This window comes from Oncorhynchus clarkii, chromosome 6 (assembly GCF_045791955.1).
Source record: "Oncorhynchus clarkii lewisi isolate Uvic-CL-2024 chromosome 6, UVic_Ocla_1.0, whole genome shotgun sequence".
Lineage (NCBI taxonomy): Eukaryota > Metazoa > Chordata > Actinopteri > Salmoniformes > Salmonidae > Oncorhynchus > Oncorhynchus clarkii.
Window position 1 is genome coordinate 62,319,599 of NC_092152.1, and position 26,960 is coordinate 62,346,558.

General features: G+C 43.3%; 1 protein-coding gene across 7 annotated transcripts; it reads left to right on the forward strand.

The window, feature by feature from the left end:
- Positions 1-967: 967 nt before the first annotated feature.
- On the forward strand, positions 968-24,667 carry LOC139411404 (golgi membrane protein 2). Of its 7 annotated transcripts, none has more exons than XM_071157725.1 (10): positions 1,000-2,452; positions 16,260-16,314; positions 16,665-16,767; positions 16,951-17,041; positions 17,284-17,389; positions 17,502-17,582; positions 17,704-17,994; positions 18,558-18,698; positions 22,183-22,350; positions 23,171-24,667. In XM_071157725.1, the coding sequence occupies exons 1-10, from the start codon at positions 2,126-2,128 to the stop codon at positions 23,245-23,247; spliced, it is 1,440 nt and encodes a 479-aa protein (XP_071013826.1). In that variant the 5' UTR covers positions 1,000-2,125; the 3' UTR covers positions 23,248-24,667. The 7 variants fall into 7 exon arrangements, with proteins under 7 accessions (XP_071013828.1, XP_071013829.1, XP_071013826.1 ...); XM_071157724.1 differs by having other exon boundaries at positions 1,004-2,452; positions 17,499-17,582; XM_071157730.1 differs by lacking the exon at positions 22,183-22,350 and adding an exon at positions 18,810-18,854 and having other exon boundaries at positions 1,006-2,452.
- The last annotated feature ends 2,293 nt before the right edge of the window (positions 24,668-26,960 follow it).

Sequence of the window (26,960 nt, forward strand, 5' to 3'; positions counted from 1 at the left end):
CGTATACATCAATGTTGTTGTCTGAGGCTATCTAGAACATATCCCAGTCCACGTGATTGAAGCAATCTTGAAGCATGGAATCCTATTGGTCGGAGGCAGCATGTGCACGGTCGGTATTCGGCCATGATTACTAGTTTAGATAGCTGGCTAGACTAAATACCAATAAAAAAAAGTTTTATCTGGATAATTGAGTGACTGTCAGTGACTGACATAATAAGAGAACTGCTAATGCATAACCAAATTTCGAAATTGCACCTGGTGCAGTCTACAATTCTTATTCTTAAAGCTGCAATATGTAACTTTGGGTAACCTGACCAAATCAACACAGAAATGTGAGTTATAGATCTGTCATTCATATTTAAATCAAGTCTAAGAAGCTGTAGATCTGCTTTATGTGTGCTATTTCTATGCTTCCCATGCTTAAGTTTGGTATTTGCGTAGTTTACTTTTGGTTTTGTACAACCTCTTCAAACAGCTGAAAATACAGTATTTTTGGTTACTTGAAAAGATATTGCACAGCGGTTTAGAACGTACAGTGATAAACGGAAATTAGGCAAACTATTAGAATTTTAGCATCCAGGAAATGGTGGAATGATTTCTGCATATTGCACCTTTAATAGTAAGTTGAGACACTAACTGAGTAAAAAAAAATATATATAATAATTGGTTGGGACCCTTTTTTCGCTTATGCCTGGAATCGGCCCTGCACACACACACATTTCCACCCGAGTCAGACACCAACATTTTTGATAATTTTCACTCATATTTCTGTTCACTGTGTGCTGCCTTGCCTACGAACACGGAACTTCAGCGCGTTAGAAATCCGAATCCAACACCCCCTCATGATCTGTAAAACCCCGTCCATGTCATTTTTCTCATCCAATGTGCTTCCAAACTTGCAAAAACTACCCAATAGAATGTGTTCTTTATTGCAAGATGTATGTCATGATTGGATAATTGTACTGTCACTTTAACCCAACCATGCACCTTGCACGCCTTGGTTACACTTCAGAAATCTGAAATTGATGGTTTGACAAACTAGCTTGTATTGTGTGTCTACATTAGCTAGTCTTTTGTCAGTGTTACGTTAACTGTCTAACCTTTTATAACGATATAGCTAACCACTGTATTCAACGTCGCTTGCGTTTCGTATCCACGAGTCAAGAGGCACCTAAAACAGAGGATATGCCAGCCAAGCCAAGGTGGAAGTAGCTAAAGTAACCATATCAACAGACAAGACAGGCTCGGGACGGGTAAAACAAAACTGATCTGATTAGGAATATGACCGCAAACTAGTAAGGGAAATTGTTATCTATCGTTAAAATAATCGTTTACCTCGTGTAACCTTATTTCAATGATTCTAGTAGCTAGCTACAAAGAACGTATTGCTACCCTATGTTGCTATCTCGCGTAGTAGCTCCAATGATTAGCAGTTAACGCGTAGCGACTACGTCGAATTGCATTGGATAGTGCTATAAAGGTTAGCTAGATTAACGTTTGAATACAGTATTTTCTATATACATAATTAAGATCCATAATCAAGATGTATCATTAGGATGGCAATAGTTGCTTTCTAGTGTCTGACTAGCACTTTCAGTTCAAACAGCTAGCCAAACCAGTTTGGTAAATCTGTGTTAATGCAGTCAGGCTGCTAATGCGTTAGCTACCTACTGTAGGTTTTCGATTTGGTGGATAAATACACTTTTTCTATCTATCTTGAAACGATTCAGGGCCTACCAGAATCGTTCAGATATTTTGACACCGGACTCGTTAGATAGCTAAATAATTTGTCACTTGCATGCTTGGCTAGTGTTTGTCCACGTTTGCTGTTACATTTAGGCCACGTCGCTGCAGATGCATTTCATCCACTGACAGCGTCGTTGGATGAATGCAAACAAGACAGGCGACAACTGTGCGGAAGAGGGAAGGCGCGTGAATAACTATTCCCCACAGCTAACTAATGCAAGAAACTCGTTTGGGGTTTGTTACAAATGCTTTCTTTACTGACCATCTCAGTGGCTGTATGTTTGCCGTAATTGAACGGCATGTCAGCTACCCAATTTGTTTACCAGTGGAAGCATAGGCTTATTTAGTTTTCTAGATCAGTTATCGAATACATTCTGAAATGGTTGGCTTTGGCGCAAACCGACGAGGAGGCCGTCTCCCGTCCTTCATCTTGATCGCATTGATGGTGATCATTGCCATACTGTCTTTCAACTACTGGACTGTGTCCAACAAGCAAGGGCGCCTGTTGGACGAGTTGGCAGAGGTGCAGACACAGGTGAAGCGGACCGACGCGGCGCGCAGTCGACTGGAGAAGCGCAACTCGGAGCTGATGGTGCAGGTAGACACGCACAGGAAACAGATCGATCAGAAGGATGGAGATAACAGCATACTGGATGGCAAGCTGCAGGCGCGTGAAGCACTCATCAAAAAGTGCACAGATGAAAAGGTAGGTAGGACTAGATCACTAAGTCCATCTGTAGTACCTATGCTTCCTAGTTCCTGCATATCTCAGGCTTATTAACTAACTGTACCAGAGGTTTGACAGGTGGAAAGCAGCCTTGCACCTGCATCCTATTGTATTACAGTGGAGGGCTAAACATGTGATGTCAACCTAGTGACACCTACCAACATGGGTAAAGACTGAGCAGTCTCCAGCAACGTTTTGAATGCTCAAAACACACATACAAGCAAGCCAAAGTTGAGTGTGTTGGCCCAGTGCATTGTTGTTATCTAAGCCTCAGATGAGTTAGGTTGTACTGATGTGTACCTCAAAGTGACACATTTTTAAAAATGTACTTCCCAACTCAAGGAATGAGTCTTGATGTCATTTTAAATTTAGGTTATACTCATAAAATGACCACTTAAACTAAAATATTGTTTATCTACTTCAGCTATGATAGGCATCAAATCCTTTGAATCTCAAAGGTGATTTCAAAAGCCATATCATGTAACAGCTAAACTCATTTATCCCCATCACAATAGCACCTGCTAACCTGGCTTTGCAAATTGTTTATTGGTGTGTATTTGTGCGCTTATATTAGTCATTTTACAGGAGGTAAAGTCTCCCTCCCTGCTGACATGGGGGTTATGAGTCCCAGCTGGGGCCCATCTGTGTGCCCAGGGCTGGGGATCAGCCTCTTTTTACACTTACTACAGTCAGTCTGCCTCTCCCCTCCTCCTTGTCCCAACCACCTCAATGTATGCTTATGTGCCTCATCAGATTGCATAGGAGGTGTGGCGAGAACAGCTGGGGGGGTGGGGGGGGGCTACATTTCATTAGCATTCTGCCGTACCCACACGGATGTTTGCTCTTCGGATTGTGTGGGCTAGCCATTCCCAAACCGGATTGTAATTTTAAATTACAGCTAATTTCCTGAATGTTCACTGTTGTACACAATTAACATCTTCTGTTCAACATGAGGGATGTCGTAGTGTAAGACCAGTCCCAGATTTTTCCCAGCGTTAATCTACTCTTTGTCCCGTATCAGGATGTTACCAGTGTTAGGGTTGGGCAATGTCAACCGTAGTCCTATTGTGATTATGTACCCATAAAACATGCCCCTATTGCGCCCCTCATAAAAAAACAAAAACGACAGTTGGGCTATAGCGTAAAATTGAATGCAACTGGATGAATCATGACGAAAGATCATGTTAAACGCCTGGACAGAGGCTATGTGCAGGCAATGGCAAATGTTTTCTAATATTCCTTTCTGGTAGAGGGGCAGAGCAGGTTTGTGTGTGTCTGTGTGGCGCACACATGATGATGCAGTGACTGTCTGATGAGGAACGATCTGTCTTACCTTAGTGCGCTAGGTTATAGGCCTACATCATGGGCTAGATAGAAGCAGTCTTCAGAATTTGATAATTGCTTTATTTCTCTCATAAAATAATGGTGATTTTGCATGAAGCAAAAGCATGTCCCACCAATTTAACTCTTTACAAGTGTTTTTGTGGTAGTGGAAGAAGTTTAAAATGTTTTAAGCCAAGCAGTTAAATATATTCAAAGTTCAGTTTTGTAAAATAATTGGTCTGATTGCTTTGATAGACTACACTATCAACCTTATTACTTTGGATTGTGGGGCAGTTAGATCACATATTTCTTCACAAATAACTAGATGCACAGATATGAAATGTCGGGCCCATACAGATATGCAATATTTTCCTTGCCCCCCAAAAAACGTTCTAGTAAGCATTCTAGTACAGTTAAATAGTTGAAACACACACAGACCAAAAAGTTATTTTGTTGGTGTTTAGATTTTTCTCCATTACCAGTAAAACATAATCAAGACCTATTTATTTCACTTACTTGATGTCATGTTTTGTTGTTCATTTGTTCAGTCTCAACCAGGATTTCATCGGACATGTCAAGCAGTGAAGTTTCAGCTCTGTCTGTCCGTGGCCTCTCTCCCCCGGTGCGCACTGTCACTGTATCCGTTTCCACCTTGTCCAGCTCTGTCTGTAACATTTCACGTAAAACCCTGTTTCTTGTCTGCATTGAAGTAGTGGTCCTTGTCTGTCAGCAGTTTTGTTGAGCAGATGTTACAATGCCATGACAAAGGCTATCACGTCTGCTGCAAACGCAGTTGATCTTATTTCTCGAGTCAGTTGTTTGATTGGAGCTAAGAGTGTGTTCATGGGGATGGTAGGGGACGCCATGTGTGACTGACGTGTTCTCCGTTTGCTCCCGTGGTATTCTTAAAGTTTATGTGAATTCTGCAGCAGAACCGTATTTATTTTCAAATATTAATTTGGTGATCCCTTTCCGTAAAAACCAAGACTACTTTGCTTCCGAATGTCAGCATGTCGACCAAACATAAGGCCAAGAGCATGACTTTGAGAAAACCCGGCCTACAAGACCCGCTCTCATCACCGCCCTCCCCTGAGTCTGAGGGCCCGGGGACGCACACTTTACCCGGGGGCGCGGCTTGGCCTGGCGGCGCTGAAATGAACATTCTCGAGGCCATCAGGCTACTACGCTCTGAGATAGTTGAAATGAAAACACAGGTGGTTGCTACGATTGAGGCCAGAATACAGGAGGTTTCTGATACTTTAAAAGCAGATTTAACCATCCTGCGGAACGAGACTGTGCCGGCAATTACATTACTCAAAACAACAACTGCGTCACACACTACAACGATTGCAGCACTGGAGGCCTCCGCTACTAATGTCTCCGATTTAACTACATCCCTGGAGACTGAAGTTAAACGCCTAGCTGCAGATTTGAAAAAGGTGAGGGAGAGCTGTGTGAGTTTAGAGGGACTCTCTCGACGTAATAATCTGAGACTTGTATCAGTCCCAGAGTCCGCTGAAATGCATCGCGCCACGGATTTCGTTTCAGGGCTGCTGAAGGATGTTCTTGCCTTAGATAAAAAGCCCCTGATTGATCGAGCCCACCGGTCGCTGCGCCCAAAGCCCCGGGATGGGGAGAGGCCCCGTGACATAATTCTTCGAGTGCACTTTTTTCATGAGAAGATGGAGATCCTCCGACTAGCCCGCAATACCACTCTGAGCTTTCAAGGACAGAGCTTCTCCATCTACCAGGACTACTCACCCACTGTTTCCAGGCAGCGCGCAGCTTTCGGACAGGCCAAACGAGTACTTCGGGACCATCCAAGTGTGAAGTATGGACTGCGATTCCCGGCCCGTTTATGGATATCTCATGAGGGTAAAGACCACACATTTGAATCTCCGGATGAGGCTATGGCTCACATTCAACGTCACATCAAGAAGTCTTGAATATGCTCACAGTGTGGATTGTAAGTACCCCACTTGTGGTACAATTATGTTTAGATATAACAGGCTAGTCTTGTATAGCTGGTGAAACTATTCAGGCTTATTTGATGTGATCTAATGTTTTGATTATCTAGTGTGCGTGCCTTATCTTGCTCACCAATTTAGTTTGTTTACACATTGTCTCAGTGATTCAAAATAGTTTTGGTTATTTGTTTACTGCATCCGTTTGCATTGACCCAGTAAACAGTAAATGTCTACTGAGGCTACATGGTTTCTGGAGCCTCACTTTCATTTTAAAAGTTTTGAGCGTCATTTATGCCCAGCAAACGTTCAACGTTGCGCACACGTAGTTTTTTGGTATTGGTTGTAAGCTGTCTCAGCTTCAACTAGACTACTATTATAATTACTATTATTTTTTTGATTGTCTAACTACGATTTCCTTACTTCAAATTAGATTTTTGGCTGAGAGCCTTTATGCATTTTATTTTCTCTCTCAATGCCTGTTATAAGACGGGTGAATACAATTATATACATCTACAAGTGGTGCTTTTGTCACTCCGTTTGCACAAGGGATTCGCCTTTTTTTTATTTGAAAAAATACATACAAATCTTTCTTTTTGCTGCTTGATCCACTAACAAAACACGACTTTAAAGAGCGGGACTGTGGGTTTAGGTTTAAGACCGCACTCTCACAGACATACTGTGCGAAGAGAACATGTTCTATTTAGGCTTGTACCTCGTTTGGGGAGGTATTGTCTGGGATGGGGGGAGGGGGTGGGGGGGCAGGTTGAATTGTTCAGTTCTAATGTTGTCATTCTGTCTTTTTAGTTTTTTTTTTAAGTTTTTTTTTCTGTACTTTTTCCAAACATTTACCACCGTACATTATTACTCTGGGACAAGTTATTCTATGGGTTTTGGGCGCTCATTGCTTTTCCATTCTATGCTCTGATGACAGGGTTGAATAACGGGAATGCCCAGAGGGGCCGAAATAATACGATCAAGTACATTTCTTGGAATACGAAAGGGGTTAACAACCCGGTGAAGCGTAAGAGGGTGTTGACGCACTTAAAGGGTTTGAATGCAAATATTGCATTTCTACAAGAGACTCACTTGAGGACTGGTGAGCATTTTAGGATGCGTAAGGACTGGGTTGGTCAAGTGTTCCACTCAAACTTTCATAGTAAATCAAGAGGTGCTGCTATTCTGGTTGATAAAGCTACTCCCTTTGTAGCTTCTGAGGTTATTGCTGATCCTAAGGGACGATACGTCATAGTAACTGGTGAACTGTTTTCTACCCCTCTTGTTTTGGCTAGTGTTTATGCTCCCAATTGGGATGACACAAGTTTCATTTCTTCCTTTCTGTCTGCTATTCCCAATTTAGATTCTCATTTGTTGATTTTAGGGGGGGATTTAAACTGTAAAATGTCCCCAGTTCTGGACAAGTCCTCACAAATAAATACAGGCCCATCTAAATGTGCCCTACTTATTCAATCCTTTCTTCAGAAATATGCTATGTTTGAGGCCTGGCGTTTCCTACATCCTACAGATAGACAGTATTCCTTTTATTCTCATGTTCATAAAACATACTCCCGGATTGATTACTTCTTTTTGGACAAAAAACTTCTGCCTAACCTTCGGCAGTGTACTTACGAGAGTATTGTTATCTCTGACCATTCACCATTAGTGCTTGAACTAGAGTTTCCCCAGCGACCCCCTATGTGTTATCAATGGCGTCTCAACCCCATTTTACTCTCAGATAAGGAGTTTGTCAATTTCATTTCTTCTGAAATTGCCTTATTCCTAGAAACTAATTCAACACCAGGTATGTCCTGCTCTACCATATGGGAGTCTCTCAAAGCATACCTACGTGGCCAAATTATTTCTTATACAGCCAACCAAAACAGAGTTCGCTCCCAGCGACTTCGGGACCTGAGCGAGTCCATAGCCACATTGGATGAGAAGTATGCTACGGATCCTTCCTCTGATCTGCATAAAGAGCGCCAACTACTCCAATCTGAATTTGATGAGCTTTCTACCAGGCAAGCTGAACAGTTACTCTTGCGAGCTCGATACAAAGTCTATGAACAAGGCGACAAGGCCAGTAAACTCCTTGCACATCAGATCCGTAAATCTGAGGCCTCACGGCTAATCCCACAAATAAGGACCACCGGGTCCGGACGGTTTTCCAACCAAATTTTACAGGACGTTTTCTGGTCTGCTTTGCCCATTCTTGTCCCGACTATTTGCAGAGTGCCTCAATACTTCAAAGCTGCCGCCTAGTCTTTATCAGGCTTCAATTTCATTACTACTAAAGAAAAACAAAGATCCCCTGGAATGTGGATCCTATCGCCCAATCTCGCTTTTAAACTGTGATTACAAAATCCTAGCTAAGCTTTTAGCCATCCGTATGGAAGGCTTGCTGCACCAAGTAATACACTCCGACCAGACTGGCTTTGTGAGAAATATGCATTTATTTTTCAATATTAGGCGCCTTATGAATATACTGTACTCCCCAGCGTCGGAGGAACCTGAGGTGGTGGTCTCACTTGATGCCGAAAAAGCGTTTGACCGCGTTGAGTGGGATTACCTAACAGCTGCCCTTTATAGATTTGGCTTTGGCCCCAAATTCATTGCGTGGATAAAGATTCTTTATTTTTCCCCCATGGCTTCGGTACGGACTAATAACTTGTCCTCTGACTATTTTCCCTTGCACCGCGGATCCAGACAGGGTTGCCCACTCTCCCCCTTGTTGTTTGCTTTGGCAATCGAGCCTCTCGCCATTGCACTACGCTCTAATGATGCCATTCAAGGCATAATCAGGGCGGGCTGGGAGCAGAAAGTCTCGCTATATGCTGACAACCTCCTTTTGTTTATCTCCAATCCCGATACCTCATTGCCACGTGCCCTATCTGTTCTTAAAAAGTTTGGATCAATCTCAGGGTACAAGCTGAATCTAGGCAAGAGTGAGCTTTTTCCGGTAAGCAAGGCTGCTTTAAAGTGCTCTTTCACAAGTTCTCAGTTTAGGATTGTCCGGGATCAATTCACTTACTTGGGAGTAAAAGTGACAAGGAAATATTCAAATTTGTTTCAGGAAAACTTTGTTGCTCTAGCAGACAGATTGAAACAATCTTTTACTTTTTGGAATTCGCTACCCCTTTCTCTTATCGGAAGGGTTAATGTCATTAAAATGAATGTGTTGCCCAAGTTTCTATATTTATTTCAATGTTTACCCATTTTTATTCCAAAATCTTTTTTTATTTCACTGGATCAAACATTCATGCATTTTATTTGGCATGGCAAGGTACCACGGATTGGTAGAAAACATTTACAGAAGCCTAGGTCATTGGGGGGTTTAGCTCTACCAAATTTTCAGACATACTACTGGGCTGCAAATTTTAGAGCCGTTCTGTACTGGCTGCAGACTGATCCTACTGGCCCTAGACCACTCTGGGTCCAGATGGAGTCTGAATCGTGTAAACCTGCAGCACTTTCCTCTGTGCTGTGCTCGTCTCTCCCAGTGTCCCTAGGCAAAAGGTGTGCCAACCCAATTGTAAAGCAGTCTCTTAAAATTTGGAATCAGTTCCGTTTAGCCTTTAACCTCCGAGGCTTTTCTCTATCAGGCCCAATCAATCAGAACATTTTATTTCCTCCATCTTTGAATGATGGGGCTTTTGGCATTTGGCACTCACTAGGCCTTTCCTCGCTAGCCCAATTATTCTTTGATGGTACATTTGCCTCTTTTTCTCAGCTGCAGGAAAAGTTCAATCTCCCCCAATCCCACTTTTTCCGCTATCTCCAGACTAGAAACTTTGTCAGGGCTAATACACCTGGATTTCCCAATAGGCCTGCGAATACAGCTATAGAGAGCCTCTTGGAGCTGAACAAGCTTCCTAGGGGCGCAATTTCAGATGTATATGCAATCATTCATGACTTACAGAACCCTTCTTTGGTGCCTTTAAAGACTCGATGGGAAAAGGATTTGGGGGAGGAACTTGGGGAAGACGCCTGGGAATCTGTGCTGCACAGGGTGCACTCGTCCTCTTTTAGCACTAGACACAGCCTCATTCAATTCAAGGTGGTTCACCGTATCCACTGGTCGGGGGCCAAACTTGGAAGAATATTCTCTGATTTTGATCCTACCTGTGTCAGATGTAAGGTGGAACCAGCCACACTGTTGCATATGTTTTGGGGCTGTCATAAACTGTCAGGTTTCTGGGAATTAATATTTAAATGTTTCTCTGATATATATGACACTGTTATAGATCCGTCTCCCCTTACAGCCCTTTTTGGAGTACTGACCATGGGTACCCCCCTATCAAGAATCCAGTCGGACACTGTTGCTTATACAACTCTTTTAGCTAGACGGCTAATACTACAGAACTGGAAGATGGCAGCTCCCCCATCTTATAAATATTGGGTGAGGGATGTGTTGTGCTCTCTGAAACTAGAAAAAATTCAATTCAATTCACGTGGGAACCCCAAACTGTTTGATGAGGCTTGGTCTCCATTCCGGTCTTACTTTAAACAGTCCATCCTCTGATGGCATTCCAATTAATACTAAAATAAGTCTGTGACTTAAGGGTTGGGGGAGTCTCTCTCTGTGTTTTTGCTGGGGGGGATTAAGATCCATGTGCTTATTGATTGTGGTCCGCAGATGCCTTGTTCATCTTGCCCAGGCAGAGACTGAAGTGTGAGCTTGTTTTTCCCAGTTATTTTTACATTTTGTTCACGCCTACATGAATAATCATTTTATTTTTTTTATTTTAAAGCATTGTAAACTTTTTTTTTGTCCAGTGGATGGTCGGTCTGTGGCCATGACTCTCTGTTGAGTGGTTGCATTTCTCCACCCTTATCCCTTGACTGTTTACAGGAACAATGGTGAGATGTTTGCCCTGTCCCTGTACTATAGATTGCCCTTTAACCTCTGTAGCCTTCTGCCCGGTGTGTTTAACTTGTCTAAAGTATGGTATCTTTAAAGCTATTTTTTTATTTGTATTTTTATTTGTATTTTTTTTTCTTTTTTTTTTCTAGTTGAGTATATTATTTATATTGCTTTGTCTTGTCTGTATGTGTGTATGTTCAAAACTTAATAAACAGAGTTTAAAAAAAAAAAAAAGTGTGTTCATGTTCTCAAATGCCATTGAAATGTAGCTTGCTGAAAAGTACTATGAGAACCAGCACATTCTTGGGGTGGCAATACGGCTTTCCTCAGTATGAAATCCTCGTCGACCCACTGTGCTGTCAGACTCATCATGCTCATGGGGCTGACATCATTGCTGGTCCAAATGTCAGTCGTGAAGCTAATAGCAGTGACGCCCATAGCAAGTAGCTCATGGATGTGCGTTTCAACAATACTGTGTAACTCCGGTAGGACGACATCTGAAAAATATTGCCTACTTGGTAGTGCGTACCGGTGCTCGACCAGTCAGCGAAAGCCAACATCGTCCACGACCGAGAACGGTTGATTGTCTAGGGCAATTAATTCCATTATCTTGGCGTTAAGGAATTTTGCCTTTGAGTTGTCTCACTGAAATTTTCGTACTCTTTCAAATGGCTGCTCGACTTGAACTTGTTTAGTTGTTGGAAGTATTATTAGTATTTTTCAGCTTTTGTGGCGTCATCTACGTTATATTGGTATGCAGGTCAGCTTTGACATCGGTTTTAAACATCAGCATTGAACTAGACATTGGGCCGGTGTTAGCATTTTTTAGCTAATATTGGCCGATTCCGATATGCTTACCGATATATCGTGCATCCCTACAAATAACTACACTGGCTCGCCTACTACACTTTTATCCACTCTCTTACAATACCACAGTGTATATGCAAACTGTAATAACAGAGTACAGAAGACAAGGAGGCATTGTTCAAGTTTAAAATAAATGTAAAGCTGCATATGTAACTTTTTGGGCAACCCTGACCAAATTCATATAGAAATATGAGTTCTAGATTTGTCATTAATTACGTTTTAATTGGGTTTCTCTCAATGCATACTATCGTGCTCCGAGCAGTCGGAGGGTGAGTCCAAGTCAATGTGTGCGAAACGGAGCACGGGGGGCACTTCTCGAATGCGTACTCCGTTTGTACATATTTTGAAGCATGCAAGCTTCAACGGAAAGTATGCACAAATGTGACGCAACCACGTAAAAAATATAACATTTCTTGAAATGCATGGCGGTCATTATTTGAGCTGAAGCGAGAGAGAATACACCGGAAAGAAATGTTGCTTATTCACATCTCATATGTTGCCTGACTACAATTTTTTTTAAATCTTCATACGTTAAATACATGCTGTGTTAATTTTGGCATGTCTACCTGCCTACAATACTCACTGTAGTGTGTGTGTGTAGATTGCATGTCCATAGTAAGTCAATAGGGCTAACTGGTTAGCTACTACTGTTAGCTAGCCAGATAGCCACAAATCATTTTTAGCTAGCTAGCTAGCTACCTACCTTGCATAACAGTTTTAGGTCATGTTACCTGTTGAACTAGCTGGCTAGATTATTATGATTCACATGTAGCTAGCTGATAAGTAAAAATGTTTGCTTTGTGTATATCTTGTTTCTATTGTTGCCATTGTCCTGGCTGGAAGAAGGTTTAGTGGAGGTGCAGCGTGAGATTATAAAGTACTGCGAGTGCTTCTCAAATGCAATGTTTTATCCGTTCTCCACACTCTCGTCCTCACAAGAACGTACCCGAGAACGGCCTCAGAGAATGCACTCAGAGCTTGAGTGTGGAGCACGGTATCGTGCAATGCTCCCACATTGTTATAATTTGAAAGTTCTGAAAAGTTCCATGGCAGTTAATTCAACAGTGGAAAGTTGGTGAAATTACTAAAACAGCCGTATCGCTAAATCTCAACAAGATATTTCTATTATGATGACAGATTTGAGTAGCAGAGAAGTAGATAAAGATGTCTTACCCTGTAACATTTTGTCGAACTTTTTGGGAAAGAGGTCAAAGTAGCTGATTTGTGTGTTACATTGTTTACAGTGAATGTGAAGTCATAATTTCACAATGGGGTGCTTTAGCCCATACAGTCCCTTCAGTAAGTATTCACACCCCTTGACTTTTTTCCACATTTTGTTATTATAAGGTGGGATTGAAATGGATTTAATTGACCTTTTTTTTGTCAGCGATCTACAAAAAGTACTTCTAACATTTTGGAGAAAGTTTTATTACATAAGTTATCTTCATTCGATAAGTATTCAACCCCCCGAGTCACTACATGTTAGAATCACCTTCGGCAGTGATTACAGCTGTGAGCCTTTCTGGGTAAGTCTCTAAGAGCTTTTCACACCTGGATTGTACTATAATCATAGTAATCATGCTGTATTAGCATAGCCTAGTTATGCCATTACTCCTCTCATTCTAGTACTGCTGAAAGGGCTAAAGGATAGAGAATTAACACAATGTCATTGTTTGAAGTGCTTTGCTTTAATGTTTTGGTTTCTGTCATCACATCTGCAGTGTACTTTGTGGGTGCCAAGAAAGAGCACTGTTATTTTCCACACAGCAGATTTGGTGGAGAAACTGTGAACCACTCGGTGTCTCTCTGCAGGGAAGGTGACAGCACAAAGCTTTTATCTCCACAATGGCTGACATTGATGCTGTAATTACTGACACTCCTCTTCTGTGCATTCTGCCTCATTAAAGTCCTGAGCCCCTCATTCCCTCCCTCTGTGGATTTGATTCAAGCCCTTGGTTCTCAATGGAGAATCCACCCCTGTGATTTGATTGGTGGCTAGTGGCAACTGATGGGGGCGAGAATCTCGTTTGTGGGGGAGGTGTTTGTCTCTGGGACAGTCATATAGAGGTGCCCGAATGGATACTATTCCCTCCTTAGCCTATAAATAACGGTTGCTTTACTCATTGAGCGGTTCCTTTCACTCCCTTCAATGAACAAAAAGGAGCGCATAAGGAATATCAGGCATGATGGCAGCCTAACACACTGACGTGACAGTCAGCATTATCAGGCACTATTCCACACGGCTATAAAATGTTTAGTGACTGGGCCAATGGAGCTATCAGAGAGAATCTTCTTTAGGATAGACTAGTATTGAATTCCACATATGGGGCAGGCAAACAAAGTAGGGATCTCTTTTGACACGTGGTTACTTTCCACCTGGGAAGGGTAATCCCAGCCAGGCATCCCCTTGGTGTTTGCCCCATGCTCAAATCGATTTGATTTCTCCGGGCTGGGTTTGATGTTTTTGTCTTTTGATGTTCATTTCATGCATTGAGGGTGGTAGAATACAGTAGGTCTATGAAGCGCCTAGGTTTGATGGTCCTTTGCCTGTGTTTTTAGCAGCCGGGATCTCCTGTCCTTACACTTATGACAGTTTTTTTTGTTGTTGCTCATTCTGAGTGGTTATATGTTTGGCTGGGCTGTAGAGACTGTCAGACCCCAGACAAGGGAGATGGTGTAATTGGGTGGAGGGCAGAGAGGGGCCTGTCTGGATCAGTCAGGGGCTCAGGAGGACAGAGCTCTCTCTCGTCTGACAGATTCTCACTCCGCCTGCCGTCTGTGGCCTCTCAGCCACTGAGCTGACTGGACCTATATGGCCTGTGTTGGATTTTGGACAGCGTGAGTGCTTTCAATTAGATACGCTTTGGTATATTCAAAAAGATGGCTATTGCAGAGATGACGTGCCGCATCTAACAGTATAATACAATAGTATTATTGTTCTATATAGTGAATGTATTTACTTTGTGCATGGTAGAGGATAGGATACCAAGGAGAGGATACCAAGTATTAGGCTGTGCATGTGCAGTAGCTCCCTCAGTGACGAGTACTGCCAATGAGGAGTGCTGCGATGATGGCTCCCTCTTCAGGTCACTGGGCAACGCTGGGCCGTCTTTTATTGTGGTCAAGGTAGGGGTAGGGGGAGGGGAAAGAAGGGACAAAGGAAAGCAAACTGTACAAATTAGGATTTTTGTCTCCTTTTGAAATAGGCTACATCTGGCAACGGTGTATAATATAACCATTGCAGAATTAGACCAATATGAAACTGAGCACAGGATTTATGCATAAGTTAAGCTCATAATGCCTTTGTAACAAATCCACAGATGTTGAGCTCAGAACACAAATACCTACTATTATTTGGTGTAGCATAATGTTGCCTCAGCCTCGCCTCTCTTTTTACTGTGTTCTGTTGTGTTCAATACAACGGTAACTGTATTCATAAATACACGTTATACAGCTCCGCCTACGTGGCCACACAAACACCTGTCTGTCAAACGTGCGTATATGGACAGACAAATGTGCAGAATACAGATACCAGACATGTAGACTCTTCACGTTCTCTGTCCCTCTAAGCATGCACAAATAGCGTCCCGGGGATGGGCTTTCAGTCCTCTGTTTCTCTCCCAGCTGCATTTCACATTCACCTCCTCCCCTCAGTCCCCTGAGATCAATGCCTGCACCCCTCCCACTGCTCCCTAAATCTACCTCAAAGCCACAGCCGCTCTCCTCTGGTTGAGGCAACAAAAAAACACTTGGGATTGAATTTTGTCTTTGTACATGTATGAAAATACATGTAGTAGCCCCTTAGCCAGTCAGTGTGTCATAATGTGTAACGGGCCAATAGCGCATTGGTCTGATTATAAAGTGGTTTCACTCGAAGCGGTCTGGGGGTGTAATATGAATTTCCAGGTGAACAAAAGAGCAGTCACAAAGTCAATTGAAAATCAATCCAGTTTATTACAAGTTGCAACAGGGAGACCCCTCGAACACAGAAGCAGAGAAATGTCTAACTGGCCTTCTCTGAGACGACCCTTATATCCTGAATAGCAGACAACTGTTATTTTAATCCTGAGAGGCTATTGGGAAGTCAAAACAAAAGGCATGGACTTGGTCAGCTGCTACAGAATCAGTGTTTTCACAGAATACAATCGTAATCCGTGTGTCCTTGTACCTCCAGTCTGGCGTCAATCGCTATCAACAGATGTGAGTTTAATCCATAACATACAGCATCCAGTTTAGTGACATCAACCCAAGTGTCACAGAACACTAGAAACCATTTCTCTATTACAGAAAGAGAATGTATAACTATGCTAAACATTGTTAATCACTCTAAACTAAATGTGAACTTTATTCTCTTTTAAATATTCCTATTACAGTGAGCCATAGCTGGGGATCTCTCCATCAGGCTTCATTATGAAGGGTAGAGGAGATCTAATGAAGGCTGGCTGTCCTTTAGGATCTCTTCCATCTGATCTGACTCCCATCTCCCTGATGAGATGGGAGTGTTTTGCAAGCAGCATTTTCACTCAACAGAACCTTTTTTTTTATGCAGCTAGATATCTCTACTGTTGCCGAGCTGACATTTTGAAATGCTATTGCATCTGAACATAGTATAAAAATGGTATCTTTCCAGTTAGGCTAGTTCAGCTATGTAATAATGTAGATGTCCTGTTAAACCGGTTGTGTTTGGAATTAAGATGAGCACAAGGAGTTCTGCTAACAAAGTGTACTGGTGACCTTTCCTCAGACTGATGTTATTTTCTCTCCTTTCCAGATTAAGGTGCAGGGTGATGTCACAGCACAGATGTCGGAGATTGTGAGGCTGAAAGGTAAGAGCAGACACTGTCCAGCAGAGGGCACACTTCTGTTGCAGTCTTAAGGCTAGGCTAGCAGAAAGCAGTATGGGCTTGTATTACCACAGGTGGAGCCTGGAGCAGTAACAGCAGTTTGCTTAATGCTGTTAGTGCTGTTAAGATGTTTCATCTCAAGTCCCCCATGTGCCAAGTGGACTCTAATGCAAACAGATTTGCAATGTTGTCGTTCCTAGTTTCTTTATTGAATGATTGTTCGACACTAAAGCTGTAGCCTGATATCAGTGCATGTTGAAATTGCATTTGTCCATACACTATAACCTTAGGGTTCATATTCTATGTTATTTGGGGGGGGGGGGGGGGTGTAGAGCAGCTGAAGGAGCTGAAACAGGAGTTTATGAGGCAGGAGATCCAGCTGAGGGAGGTGAAGAAGAACAGCACCAACCTGGAGAGGAAGTTGGAGTATGAGAGGTACAGAGAAGGAACTCTCTCAACACATCTTTCAAGTTTTTGCTCTAGGCTCTCAAAATCACAGCAAAGTTGAGGTTATGATGACTATCGCACCAATATAGCCATTGGTTGGAATTTTGACAAGAGCTTCATTGCTTTTCTCTCTGTGATTTTTGTCTAACCAATTGTTTGTGTGAATGATAGTTTGCAGTGTGGGCGTCAAATCACTCAACTAATGGACGAGTATGAAGAAGCTAAAAAGACCCTGGAGGAGGAGGTGGTGAAGCTGAGAAAGGTGAGGCCCTCTGTCAGAGCTCCTAGTCATGATGTCCCTGCCTTTCCTTCCCCCGTAATGTAAGTGGTTGTCTACCACCCCCTGTTGGTGTTCATAGATCATACACTATGGGATGTCCTTTGTCCTGGGTGTCAGCAGTTCTGCACTTAGTCATTGTGACTTTTGCTTACCCAGCGATAGTAAAGGTGATTGTATTCATCTTTCCTCTCTGTCTTTTTCTCTGTCCCTCCCTCCCTCTGCAGAGTGTGCTGGATAGCAGGAAGGCTGGAGCTGCAGAAGGAGGGACTGAGGTGGAGACCGCAGGAGAGCACCCAACTGTGGCCACACACCGAGACACTGACCTCAAAGGTAACATTACAACCAGCTCATATACATTCTGCCTCTGTAATGTTCCAGAGCTAACCCACCCTCTCTCCCTCCACCTCATCCATTCTTCTCTCTCTCCCTCCTGGGATAGAAGATTTGGGCAAGCCTGGCAGTGATGCTGGCATGCCTGGTATTGAGGACAGTGAAGTGGGAAAAATAGATGATGTACAATTTGGTGAGTATTTATTCCCTCTGGTTATTCTACTTTTGATAACGATTCTGGTAGTAAGATTAGTGTAAAATATAATTGTCAAATTTCAACTGGAACTTTCCTCCTCCCCTCTCATTCTCTCCAGCCCTGAAGAAGCCAGCCATCACCCAGAACCACATAGAGATACCTGATACTGGGCTAAGAGAGGTGGGGGCCGGTATGGGGGCAGGTGAGGGGGCTGGTCGAGACCTCTCTCTGGATCGGCCTGTGCTCCAGATCCAGGACAAGGTCATAGGGCTGGGGCTGGAGGGACGAGTGGGGGCCCTCCAACAGCAGCCCCCCCAGGCGGTGGCAGACAGACCCATCCTCTTTGATGAGGACAACAAGGCAGCCATCCAGGCAGATGAGTTTGGAGAGCAGCACAGACCACTTAGAGGTATGTCAGCTCACACTTCACACACTACATGTTTGCATTTTCAGTTTACTTTATTAGCTTTGCTGCCCAGAGACAAAGCCATGGTGACATGTTATGGTGTGTCTGTCATTGAGTTCGAGACCTGAGGCCATGGCCTGGGTACAGCTCTGACTGGGCTCTTAATGGCTGTGTGCAGCAGAGGCCCCACTGCTCTTGGCCTCTCCAACTCCACCACTAGCTGCTATAAAACGTGAGCCATGCTGGCTTCCTGTTTTCAGTTCAGTTTTTTTTTCATGGAATGTTTGTGTAGAAAGTGGAGGGAAATATATTGTTGGCGCAGTGCTCTGCTCTCTGTTTGGCAACCTCTGTCTTTTTAAAGGTGATTCATCCTTTTCTCCCGGAGATTGAAAACATGCTCCTTCAGACTGTAGGCTAGCTCTCTGTGAAGGAGCACATTCCGTACTACAGGAGAGAGTGCCTCTCTACTGTACATTAAAAATGAAAAGACCAAATTTCAGGTGAAATATTTCTAACAGAAAAAAAAGTCATCATTGATGCTACCTGTTTTGCTGTCTCCTTTTAAGCTCCTGCCAATGTGATGAAAGTGGATGGTGTACAGAGGAAAGGGGCAGAACTGCCTCCTAACCCCGCCCAGGTGCCCAACCCTATAGAACCTCGGCATGCCAGAGACCCCAAGCCTGCTGAGCCCCTGCGTCACAGACAGAGTGAGTGCCTCCAAAGGCTGGTGGGGATGGGCGGGGGAGACTGAATACCTCTCAGTACACAGGAGATGTGACACATGGTGACTGTGGTTGTGTCTTTCCTCTGACCTTTAGCTGCAGCGTCCCAGTAAGAAGAGCTTCTCTTGCAGATGTGTCAAGGTTACAACATAACCTTTACAATTACATAAGCTATTTTCGAACGCATTCTACAGTCTGAGCCCTATCTAGAGTTTTCTTTCTCAAGGCTGCGTTGGGTCTACTATAAGCGGTTGCCTTCCCTAGCTATCATGGTTTTAACAAACCTTCCTCAACACTGCTCATGAAGTAATACATATTAGAGGTGCTGTCGCCACAAACTGAAAGAGATGGCCAGATGCCAGAGTGCACACACAGTGGGAGAGGCCGCCTGACTTCAAGGGTCTCAGGGTGTTCCTTCCTGCTGCCTGCCTGGCTTCAGCTCTGCTCCCTCCCTCCCTTCGCTGCCTACTCTCCAAACAATACCCCAACCAGCTGCCCTGCCAGCTTCCCCTCTCCTTGCTTCATCTTCACACTCTCTGCACCACACACACATGCTTTCCTCCAAGTTTCTTTACACATATCACTTCATTGCCAATTACTCTTTTTGTCTTCCCAAAAATCCCCTTAAACATATACACCACATATGTCAGAGTCAAGGCCCGCGGGCCACATCCGGCCCGCAAGAAGGTTTTTTACGGCCCCTGGGATGATCTTGATTTATTATTAGAACCGGCCCGCAGCAAGCCGGCAGCCCGCAGATCTTTTACACGCACCAATACTACATTTCCCACAATGCAAAGGTGACGCACCGAGCAGTAGGCTGCTTCATTTCAATATTTATTGGCACAGCAGTCGTCAGCATCACAGTAAAATTAACTTTCAGATACCCATCAAAAATGGCAAAACGGAAGGTGGATACTGAGAACCGGGGGTTTCAAACAAGGTGGGAGTCGGAGTATATGTTCACGAAGGTAGCTGGAAAACCTGTGTGTCTTCTGTGTGGAGAAAGTGTGGCGGTACTGAAAGAGTATAATCTGAGACGACATTATGAAACGAAACACGCGGACAAAAACAAGAATATGGACATGGAACAAAGGCTACAAAAGGCAGAGGAATTAAAACGAGGCCTCAAATCTCGACAGGCTCTGTTCAAAAAAGCCAAATCACAAGGCCAGGCTGCTGTCAAGGCCAGTTTTATTTTGGCAGAAGAGATCGCTAAATCAGCCCGGCCATTTACGGAGGGGGATTTCATCAAAAACTGCATGATTAAAGTTTGTGACGAAGTTTGCCCAGAAAAAAGGCAACTCTTTTTAAATGTGAGTCTGAGCAGAAACACCATTGCCGAGAGAGTAGACCAGTTGTCCATCAATCTAAAAGAGCAGCTTGTGAAAAAGGGAAAAGATTTTATTGCATATTCCTTGGCTGTGGATGAGAGCACCGACATTTCTGACATTGCCCAGTTGTCAATTTTCATCCGCGGAGTGGACTCCAACCTAAGCGTGACAGAGGAGTTTTTGGCTTTACGTCCTATGCATGGCACAACTACGGGGCATGATTTGTATGAAGAGGTGTCAAGATGTGTAAATGAGATGGAGCTGCCTTGGGAAAAACTCGTGGGTTTGACAACCGACGGAGCACCTGCGATGTGTGGACACAGGAGCGGACTGGTGGCGAAGATACGGGAAAAGATGCAAGAGGAAAACGCGACAGGTGAGCTGACAGCTTATCATTGTATCATACACCAGGAAGCGTTGTGCGGTAAAGCCTTGAAAATGGAGCATGTAATGAGCATCATCACGCGCACAGTTAACTTTATCAGAGCCAAAGGTTTGAATCACCGCCAGTTCAAGGCATTTCTGACGGAGTTAGAAACGGAGCATGGTGATTTGCCTTATCACACAGAGGTGCGATGGCTAAGCCAGGGAAAGGTGCTTCAAAGATGTTTCGAGCTTCGTGAGGAGATTTGTCTGTTCTTGGACAGCAAAGGGAAAGACACAACACAACTCCGAGACGAAATGTTTCTGTGTGAAATGGCTTTTCTGTGTGACATTACGAGTCATCTGAATGCAATAAACTTGCAGCTGCAGGGTCGGGATCGTGTCATCTCTGATATGTACAGTACAGTGAAGGCATTTAAAACCAAACTGACTCTGTGGGAGACGCAGATGCGGAAAGAAAATTTGAGCCACTTTCCCAGCTGCCAGACCATGAAAGAGAAGCTCTCTACCAGTGCGTTCCCGAGCACACAGTTGGCTGATAAAATAGGTATGCTTGCCGCTGACTTTCGACGCCGATTTGCTGACTTTGAAGCACAAAAAAGCAGGTTGGAACTGCTCGGTAACCCATTTGCTGTTGACGTGGAAAGCTCACCACCAAACCTCCAAATGGAGTTGATTGACCTCCAATGCAATGATGCACTGAGGGCAAAATATGCGGCAGTGGGTGCTGCGGAGTTCGCCCGTTTCCTCCCCGGCACAATGCCCCAGCTGCGCATCCAGGCTGCTCAAACGTTGTCTATGTTTGGCAGCACATACCTGTGTGAACAACTGTTTTCTTTGATGAACCTGAACAAAACATCACACAGAAGTCGACTTACTGCTGAACACCTCCACTCAATTCTGAGGATTTCTTCAGCTCAGAGCCTTACCCCGAACATTGATGAACTTGTGGAAAAGATGGGACACCACCAAGTATCACCCTCAACCTCAAACAAGTGAACATTACTGTGCAATCACATATTTAGAGTTTTTACTCAGTTCAAGTTTAAAAGTTAAAATTTAATATTTGTTTTCACTGCATGTTACTTCTCCTTAAACAAAGTGTTGTTTTTGATTAATAGATTTTTGCACTTTATTTTTTTGTATTTCAATCCAATTATATTTTAAAAATATTTCAGTTGAGTGGATGATAGAAAATTGCTATTATTGTTTTTTCTTTGAAGTAAATTTAGCCCACTTTTGCTAAAATAGAAAATATAGTCTACTGATGGTGCCTTGAATACCGGTTTCTTTCATTTAATGTTCATGTTATGGGGATATTTATATAAAGGAAATTTGTCTTTTGTGTCTGTTGAAAATTAAAGATTACTGACAGAGCCATAAGAAAATATTGCTTTATTTATCTGATCATATTGTAATATATTTGTTAGGTTTTCAGTAGGTTCAATTAGGTTCACTAGACTATATGCGTCATTTAAAAATTTTTCAATGAACATTCGAACAGTCCGGCCCTCGTCTTGTAGCTGATTTTTTTATTTGGCCCTCCGTCCATTTGACTTTGACACCCCTGATATACACTATGCCTCCCTCTCATACCTTTACTGTCCAACCAATCACCACCTCCTTCATCCCCTCTGTTTTTTTAGTTTCATCCTCTCTTTCATTCCCTCTCTCCATCCTTTCTCTTCTGACTCTATCACAATCTCTTTGCTTCCCTCCCTTCCTGATGGGGCCCTTCTCTGCCTCTACAGGCCGTTTCTTTGATGAGAACGAGTCCCCTGTAGATCCGCAGCACGGCTCTAAGCTGGCGGACTACAATGGGGACGATGGGAACGTGGGTGAGTACGAGGCGGACAAGCAGGCCGAGCTGGCCTACAATGAGGAAGAGGATGGTGATGGTGGGGAGGAAGACGTCCAAGGTGAGCCAGGCCAAGGGTCCTCAAGTCCAGCTGTATCACCATTTCTCCCTCCTCCACTCCTGCTGTCCCTGCATTAGACTGAGTACCACCAGCTCGGCCAGAGCTCACAGCACCCTGAGTTACCCACCATTCCTGTCTCAGGAACATCCATAACCAACCGCCCCTCAGGGTCTAAGCCTGAGGCCAGTTCAGTGGGTCATTTTAGGCTGGAGGGCAAGCCTCCCATCATTGTATACCACAATCAAACCCTATACCTCTACATGTGGGTGGGGGCGCTTCTCCCCCTCAGTGACTCCACTCCAATGTCTGCATGCCTCATCCAGCTGTGCGCTTCCCCACTATCTGTGCTCCACCACCTGTTTGTGCCCACTGGTCATCTGTGTACACCTGTAGTAGATTAGTAGATGCTGTGTGTGAGTAGTACTTGACGTTTTAAATGCATGTGCGTTCTTGTCTTATCATTATTGTACGGCTGTCATTCATTTCTCCGCGACAGGTTAGGTTGTGAAGTATTTTGTGTTATACTTTTTTAATGGACCAGGTAGATCCATATAGGTCCTTAGTCATTGAACCACTTGATATTGACATTTTATAACGGCTATTGTTGTCCCTGCCATTGAACAGGCTGTGATAAAAGTAGTGTTAGGAATTATATGGCCAATATGGGACCAGACGAATATGTACAGTATGTTGCTCTTCTATGGAGTATTCCTAATGATAATCTTCTGGGATTTCCTTTGAAATCTATCTAGCAGATGTAATTTAGGGATGAGAGAGATGACTACTCCCTGATTTTGTTCTGTCGTCAATCTCCTTTCAGATGATGAAGATCGAGACATGCAGGGAGACCGGGCAGTGGACTATGGGAAGAGACGTCAAGCCATCGACATTCTGTAAACCTTGTCCACTTGCTCTAGGATCTGGGATAGAAAATTCAAACAAAAGCGTTTATTCCTCCGCATTGTTTCAATTATGCTACGGATGTCATTCTTGGGACTGGTTGAAATCACGAAGATGTTTTTAGCTGTGTCTCTTATGGCGATGGACAATTCTGAAGACACGATTACAGATTATTATTCCATGAAGCAGTTTGACCTAAAACCATGTATCATTGAATCTATAAAACAATTCATGATAATATCATTCTGTGCAGCCGTTGACTTGCAACTATATTTGTTTTATAAGTTATTTGGTATTAGAATTCCTTAGCGATTACATTGATATAATGTACCAGAGTGCTATACAGTATATAAAAAAACAATTCTTCCCATGACCGATTTATGAAGGCTTTTGTTTTGTTTACTACTTTGAATGAACTGTCAGCTGCAAGAATAGACTGAAGTGGTCTGGAAGAGCCAGTTTGGGCCAGAACCTCGCTGTCTTGGATGACTCTGTTGCTGACCAGATCACCTAGACTGGCAGGCATGGCATATTGCTTGAAGTTGTCAACTTTCATTTGACTTGTCTTTACCTAAAAAAGGAATGTTTCCCTTTTGATGTGGGACAACTGTTGCTTGATAAAGAAAAATAACTGAACTCTTGCTCCAAACTGTCAATGAATTTGACAGGACAGTTTCTTTGGCACTTTCTAATTGTTGGACTCTTGTATGGACGCCCACACTTCAAACACAGCCGCGCCAACCAACGCAGCGCTTATGCCAAGGACTTCTCATGGCTTCTTAAACCTATTTGTTCACCTTATTTCTGTCAGACATAACACTCAAGTGCTCATTCTGTCTTACAATTATGCTGTTATTAATGCATGTAATTTTTATTAATCAACCTGAAGAACGTCTTGAAGCTGGAGGCAATACTTAGACCAGTTTAGAATTAGGAATCCTGTGGAAGACTAAATGCACATCTGTCCTGCTATTATGAATGGACTACAGTAGGCATAGATGTACATATTTGAATTGTTTCTATTTTAACTGTAGGACTCAAATGACTATTCTTCCTTTAAATAATAAGCATAATCAGTTTTGTTTAAAAGTTAGATTTTTTTTCTCATATGGAAGGTCGGCATATTGAATGTACGCTGCTGATTTGGTTTTTCAAGATCATAATGTAATTAAGATATTTGGGTAGTTAATTGTTACAAAACTGCATTTAGATGCTAATAGATAAAACTGTGGAACCAGTGAACTTGTCCCCAGCTAAGTTTTCCCTCAAATTCCAACGTGTTACTGATCTGCTGGGGATTACTAAAAGCTGTTGGTATCACTGATCTTGGGGGTAATTTATAATTTCATACTGAAGAATAAATAAGTGGTCATTATTGATACAAGTAATTAAACAATTGTTTCTGTTTCCCCCTGAATGCCTTTTGATCCATGATTTGTTAAAAATATATATTTTGTTCTCTAACCTCTTGAGAATGTGCATGTGAACTGTACTTTACCTGAAAAGGTGACTGACTGGCAATGGGAAAACTGCATGTGATTGTGGCAGGGATGCTGGCCCATATTGACTCCAATGTTTCCCACAGTTGTCAAGTTGGTTGGATGTCATTTGGGTGGTTGACCATTCTTGATACACACTGGAAACTGTTGAGTGTGAATCCCATCAGCGTTGCAGTTCTTGACACAAACCGTTGCGCCTGGTTTTACTACCATACCCCGTGCAAAGGCACTTAAATGTTTTTGCCTTGCCCATACACAATCCATGTCTCAAGCCTTAAAAATCCTTCTTTAACCTGTCTCCTCCCATTAATCTTCAATGATTGAAATTAATTTAACAAGTGACATAAGGGATCATAGCTTTCGCCGGGTCAGTCTGTTATGGAAAGAGCTGGTGTTCTTAATGTTTTGGATACCGAGTGTATACACTAAACTCAGCAAAAAAAGAAATGTCCCCTTTTCAGGACCCTGTCTTTCAAAGATAATTTGATAATAACTTCACAGATCTTTATTGTAAAGGGTTTAAACACGGTCTCCCATGCTTGTTCAATGAACCAAAAACAATTCATGAACATGCACCTGTGGAATGGTTTAAGACCCTAACAGCTTAGACGTAGGCAATTAAGGTCAGTTATGACAACTTAGGACACTAAAGAGGTCTTTCTACTGACTCTGAAAAATGCCAAAAGAAAGATGCCCAGGGTTCCTGCTCATCTGTGTGAATGTGCCTTAGGCATGCTGCAAGGAGGCATGAGGACTGCAGATGTAGCCAGGGCAATAAATGGCAATGCCTGTACTGTGAGACGCCGAAGACAGCGCTACAGGGAGACAGGACGGACAGCTGATCGTCCTCACAGTGGCAGACCACGTGTAACAACACCTGCACAGGATCGGTACATCCGAACATCACACCTGCACAGGATCGGTACATCCGAACATCACACCTGCTGCACAGGTACAGGATGGCAACAACTGCCCGAGTTACACCAGGAATGCATAATCCCTCCATCAGTACTGACTGTCTGCAATAGGCTGAGAGAGGCTGGACTGAGGGCTTGTAGGCCTGTTGTAAGGCAGGTCCTCACCAGACATCACCGGCAGCAACGTCACCTATGGGCACAAACCCACCGTCGCTGGACCACACAGGACTGGCAAAAGTGCTCTTCACTGACGAGTCGCGGTTTTGTCTTACCAGGGGTGATGGTTGGATTCGAGTTTATTGTCGAAGGAATGAGCATTACACCGAGGCCTGTACTCTGGAGCGGGATCGAGGTGGAGGGTCCGTCATGGTCTGGGGCAGTGTGTCACAGAATCATCGGACTGAGCTTGTTGTCATTGCAGGCAATCTCAACGCTGTGCATAACAGGGAAGACATCCTCCTCCCTCATGGTACCCTTCCTGCAGGCTCATCCTGACATGACCCTCCAGCATGACAATGCCACCAGCCATACTGTTTGTTCTGTGTGTGATTTCCTGCAAGACAGGAATGTCAGTGTTCTGTCATGACCAGCGAAGAGCCCGGATCTCAATCCAATTGAGCATGTCTGGGATCTGCTGGATCGCAGGGTGAGGGCTAGAAATGTCCAGGAACTTGCAGGTGCCTTGGTGGAAGAGGGAAGTATCAACTCACAGCAAGAACTGGCAAATCTGGTGCAGTCCACGAGGAGGAGATGCACTGCAGTACCTAATGCAGCTGGTGGTCACACCAGATACTAACTGTTACTTTTGATTTTGACCCCTCCTTTGTTCAGGGATACATTATTAGATTTCTGTTAGTTACATGTCTGTGGAACTTATTCTGTTTGTCTCAATTGTTGAATCTTATGTTCATACAAATATTTACACATGTTAAATTTGCTGAAAATAAATGTAGTTGACAGTGAGGACTTTATTATTTTGCTGAGTTTGTTAGTGCTACCAGAAGCCTCTCTGTTGTAATCAAATCCACATCAACAGATTATTTTGATTCATTTCAAATGGCCATAAAGCCACCAAATATTTCTAGTATTTTCAATGAATAAATTACATTTGAATCAAAGCTCGTTAGTCGTCTGCATGGAAGACCCCCAAATATCAAGCAATTGCAAGTAAAAACCAAAAAGCTGTATGGAGAAAAAAATCTACAAAATACCCGTTATTAAGGAAGAAACCTCAAGATGAACCGGGGGATTCAGGACCAGGTAACGGTATGTACTGTCAGAGTATCTCCGGGAC

What these genes read in the sequence shown, in the direction of transcription:
- LOC139411404 (XM_071157724.1), top strand. Translation starts at nt 2,126, where the DNA reads ATGGTTGGCTTTGGCGCAAACCGACGAGGAGGCCGTCTCCCGTCCTTC. An exon ending in AGGAAGTTGGAGTATGAGAG is followed by an intron (nt 16,768 to 16,950) that starts GTACAGAGAAGG and finishes TGTGAATGATAG; the next exon opens with TTTGCAGTGTGGGCGTCAAA. An exon ending in CCGAGACACTGACCTCAAAG is followed by an intron (nt 17,390 to 17,498) that starts GTAACATTACAA and finishes CTCCTGGGATAG; the next exon opens with AAGATTTGGGCAAGCCTGGC.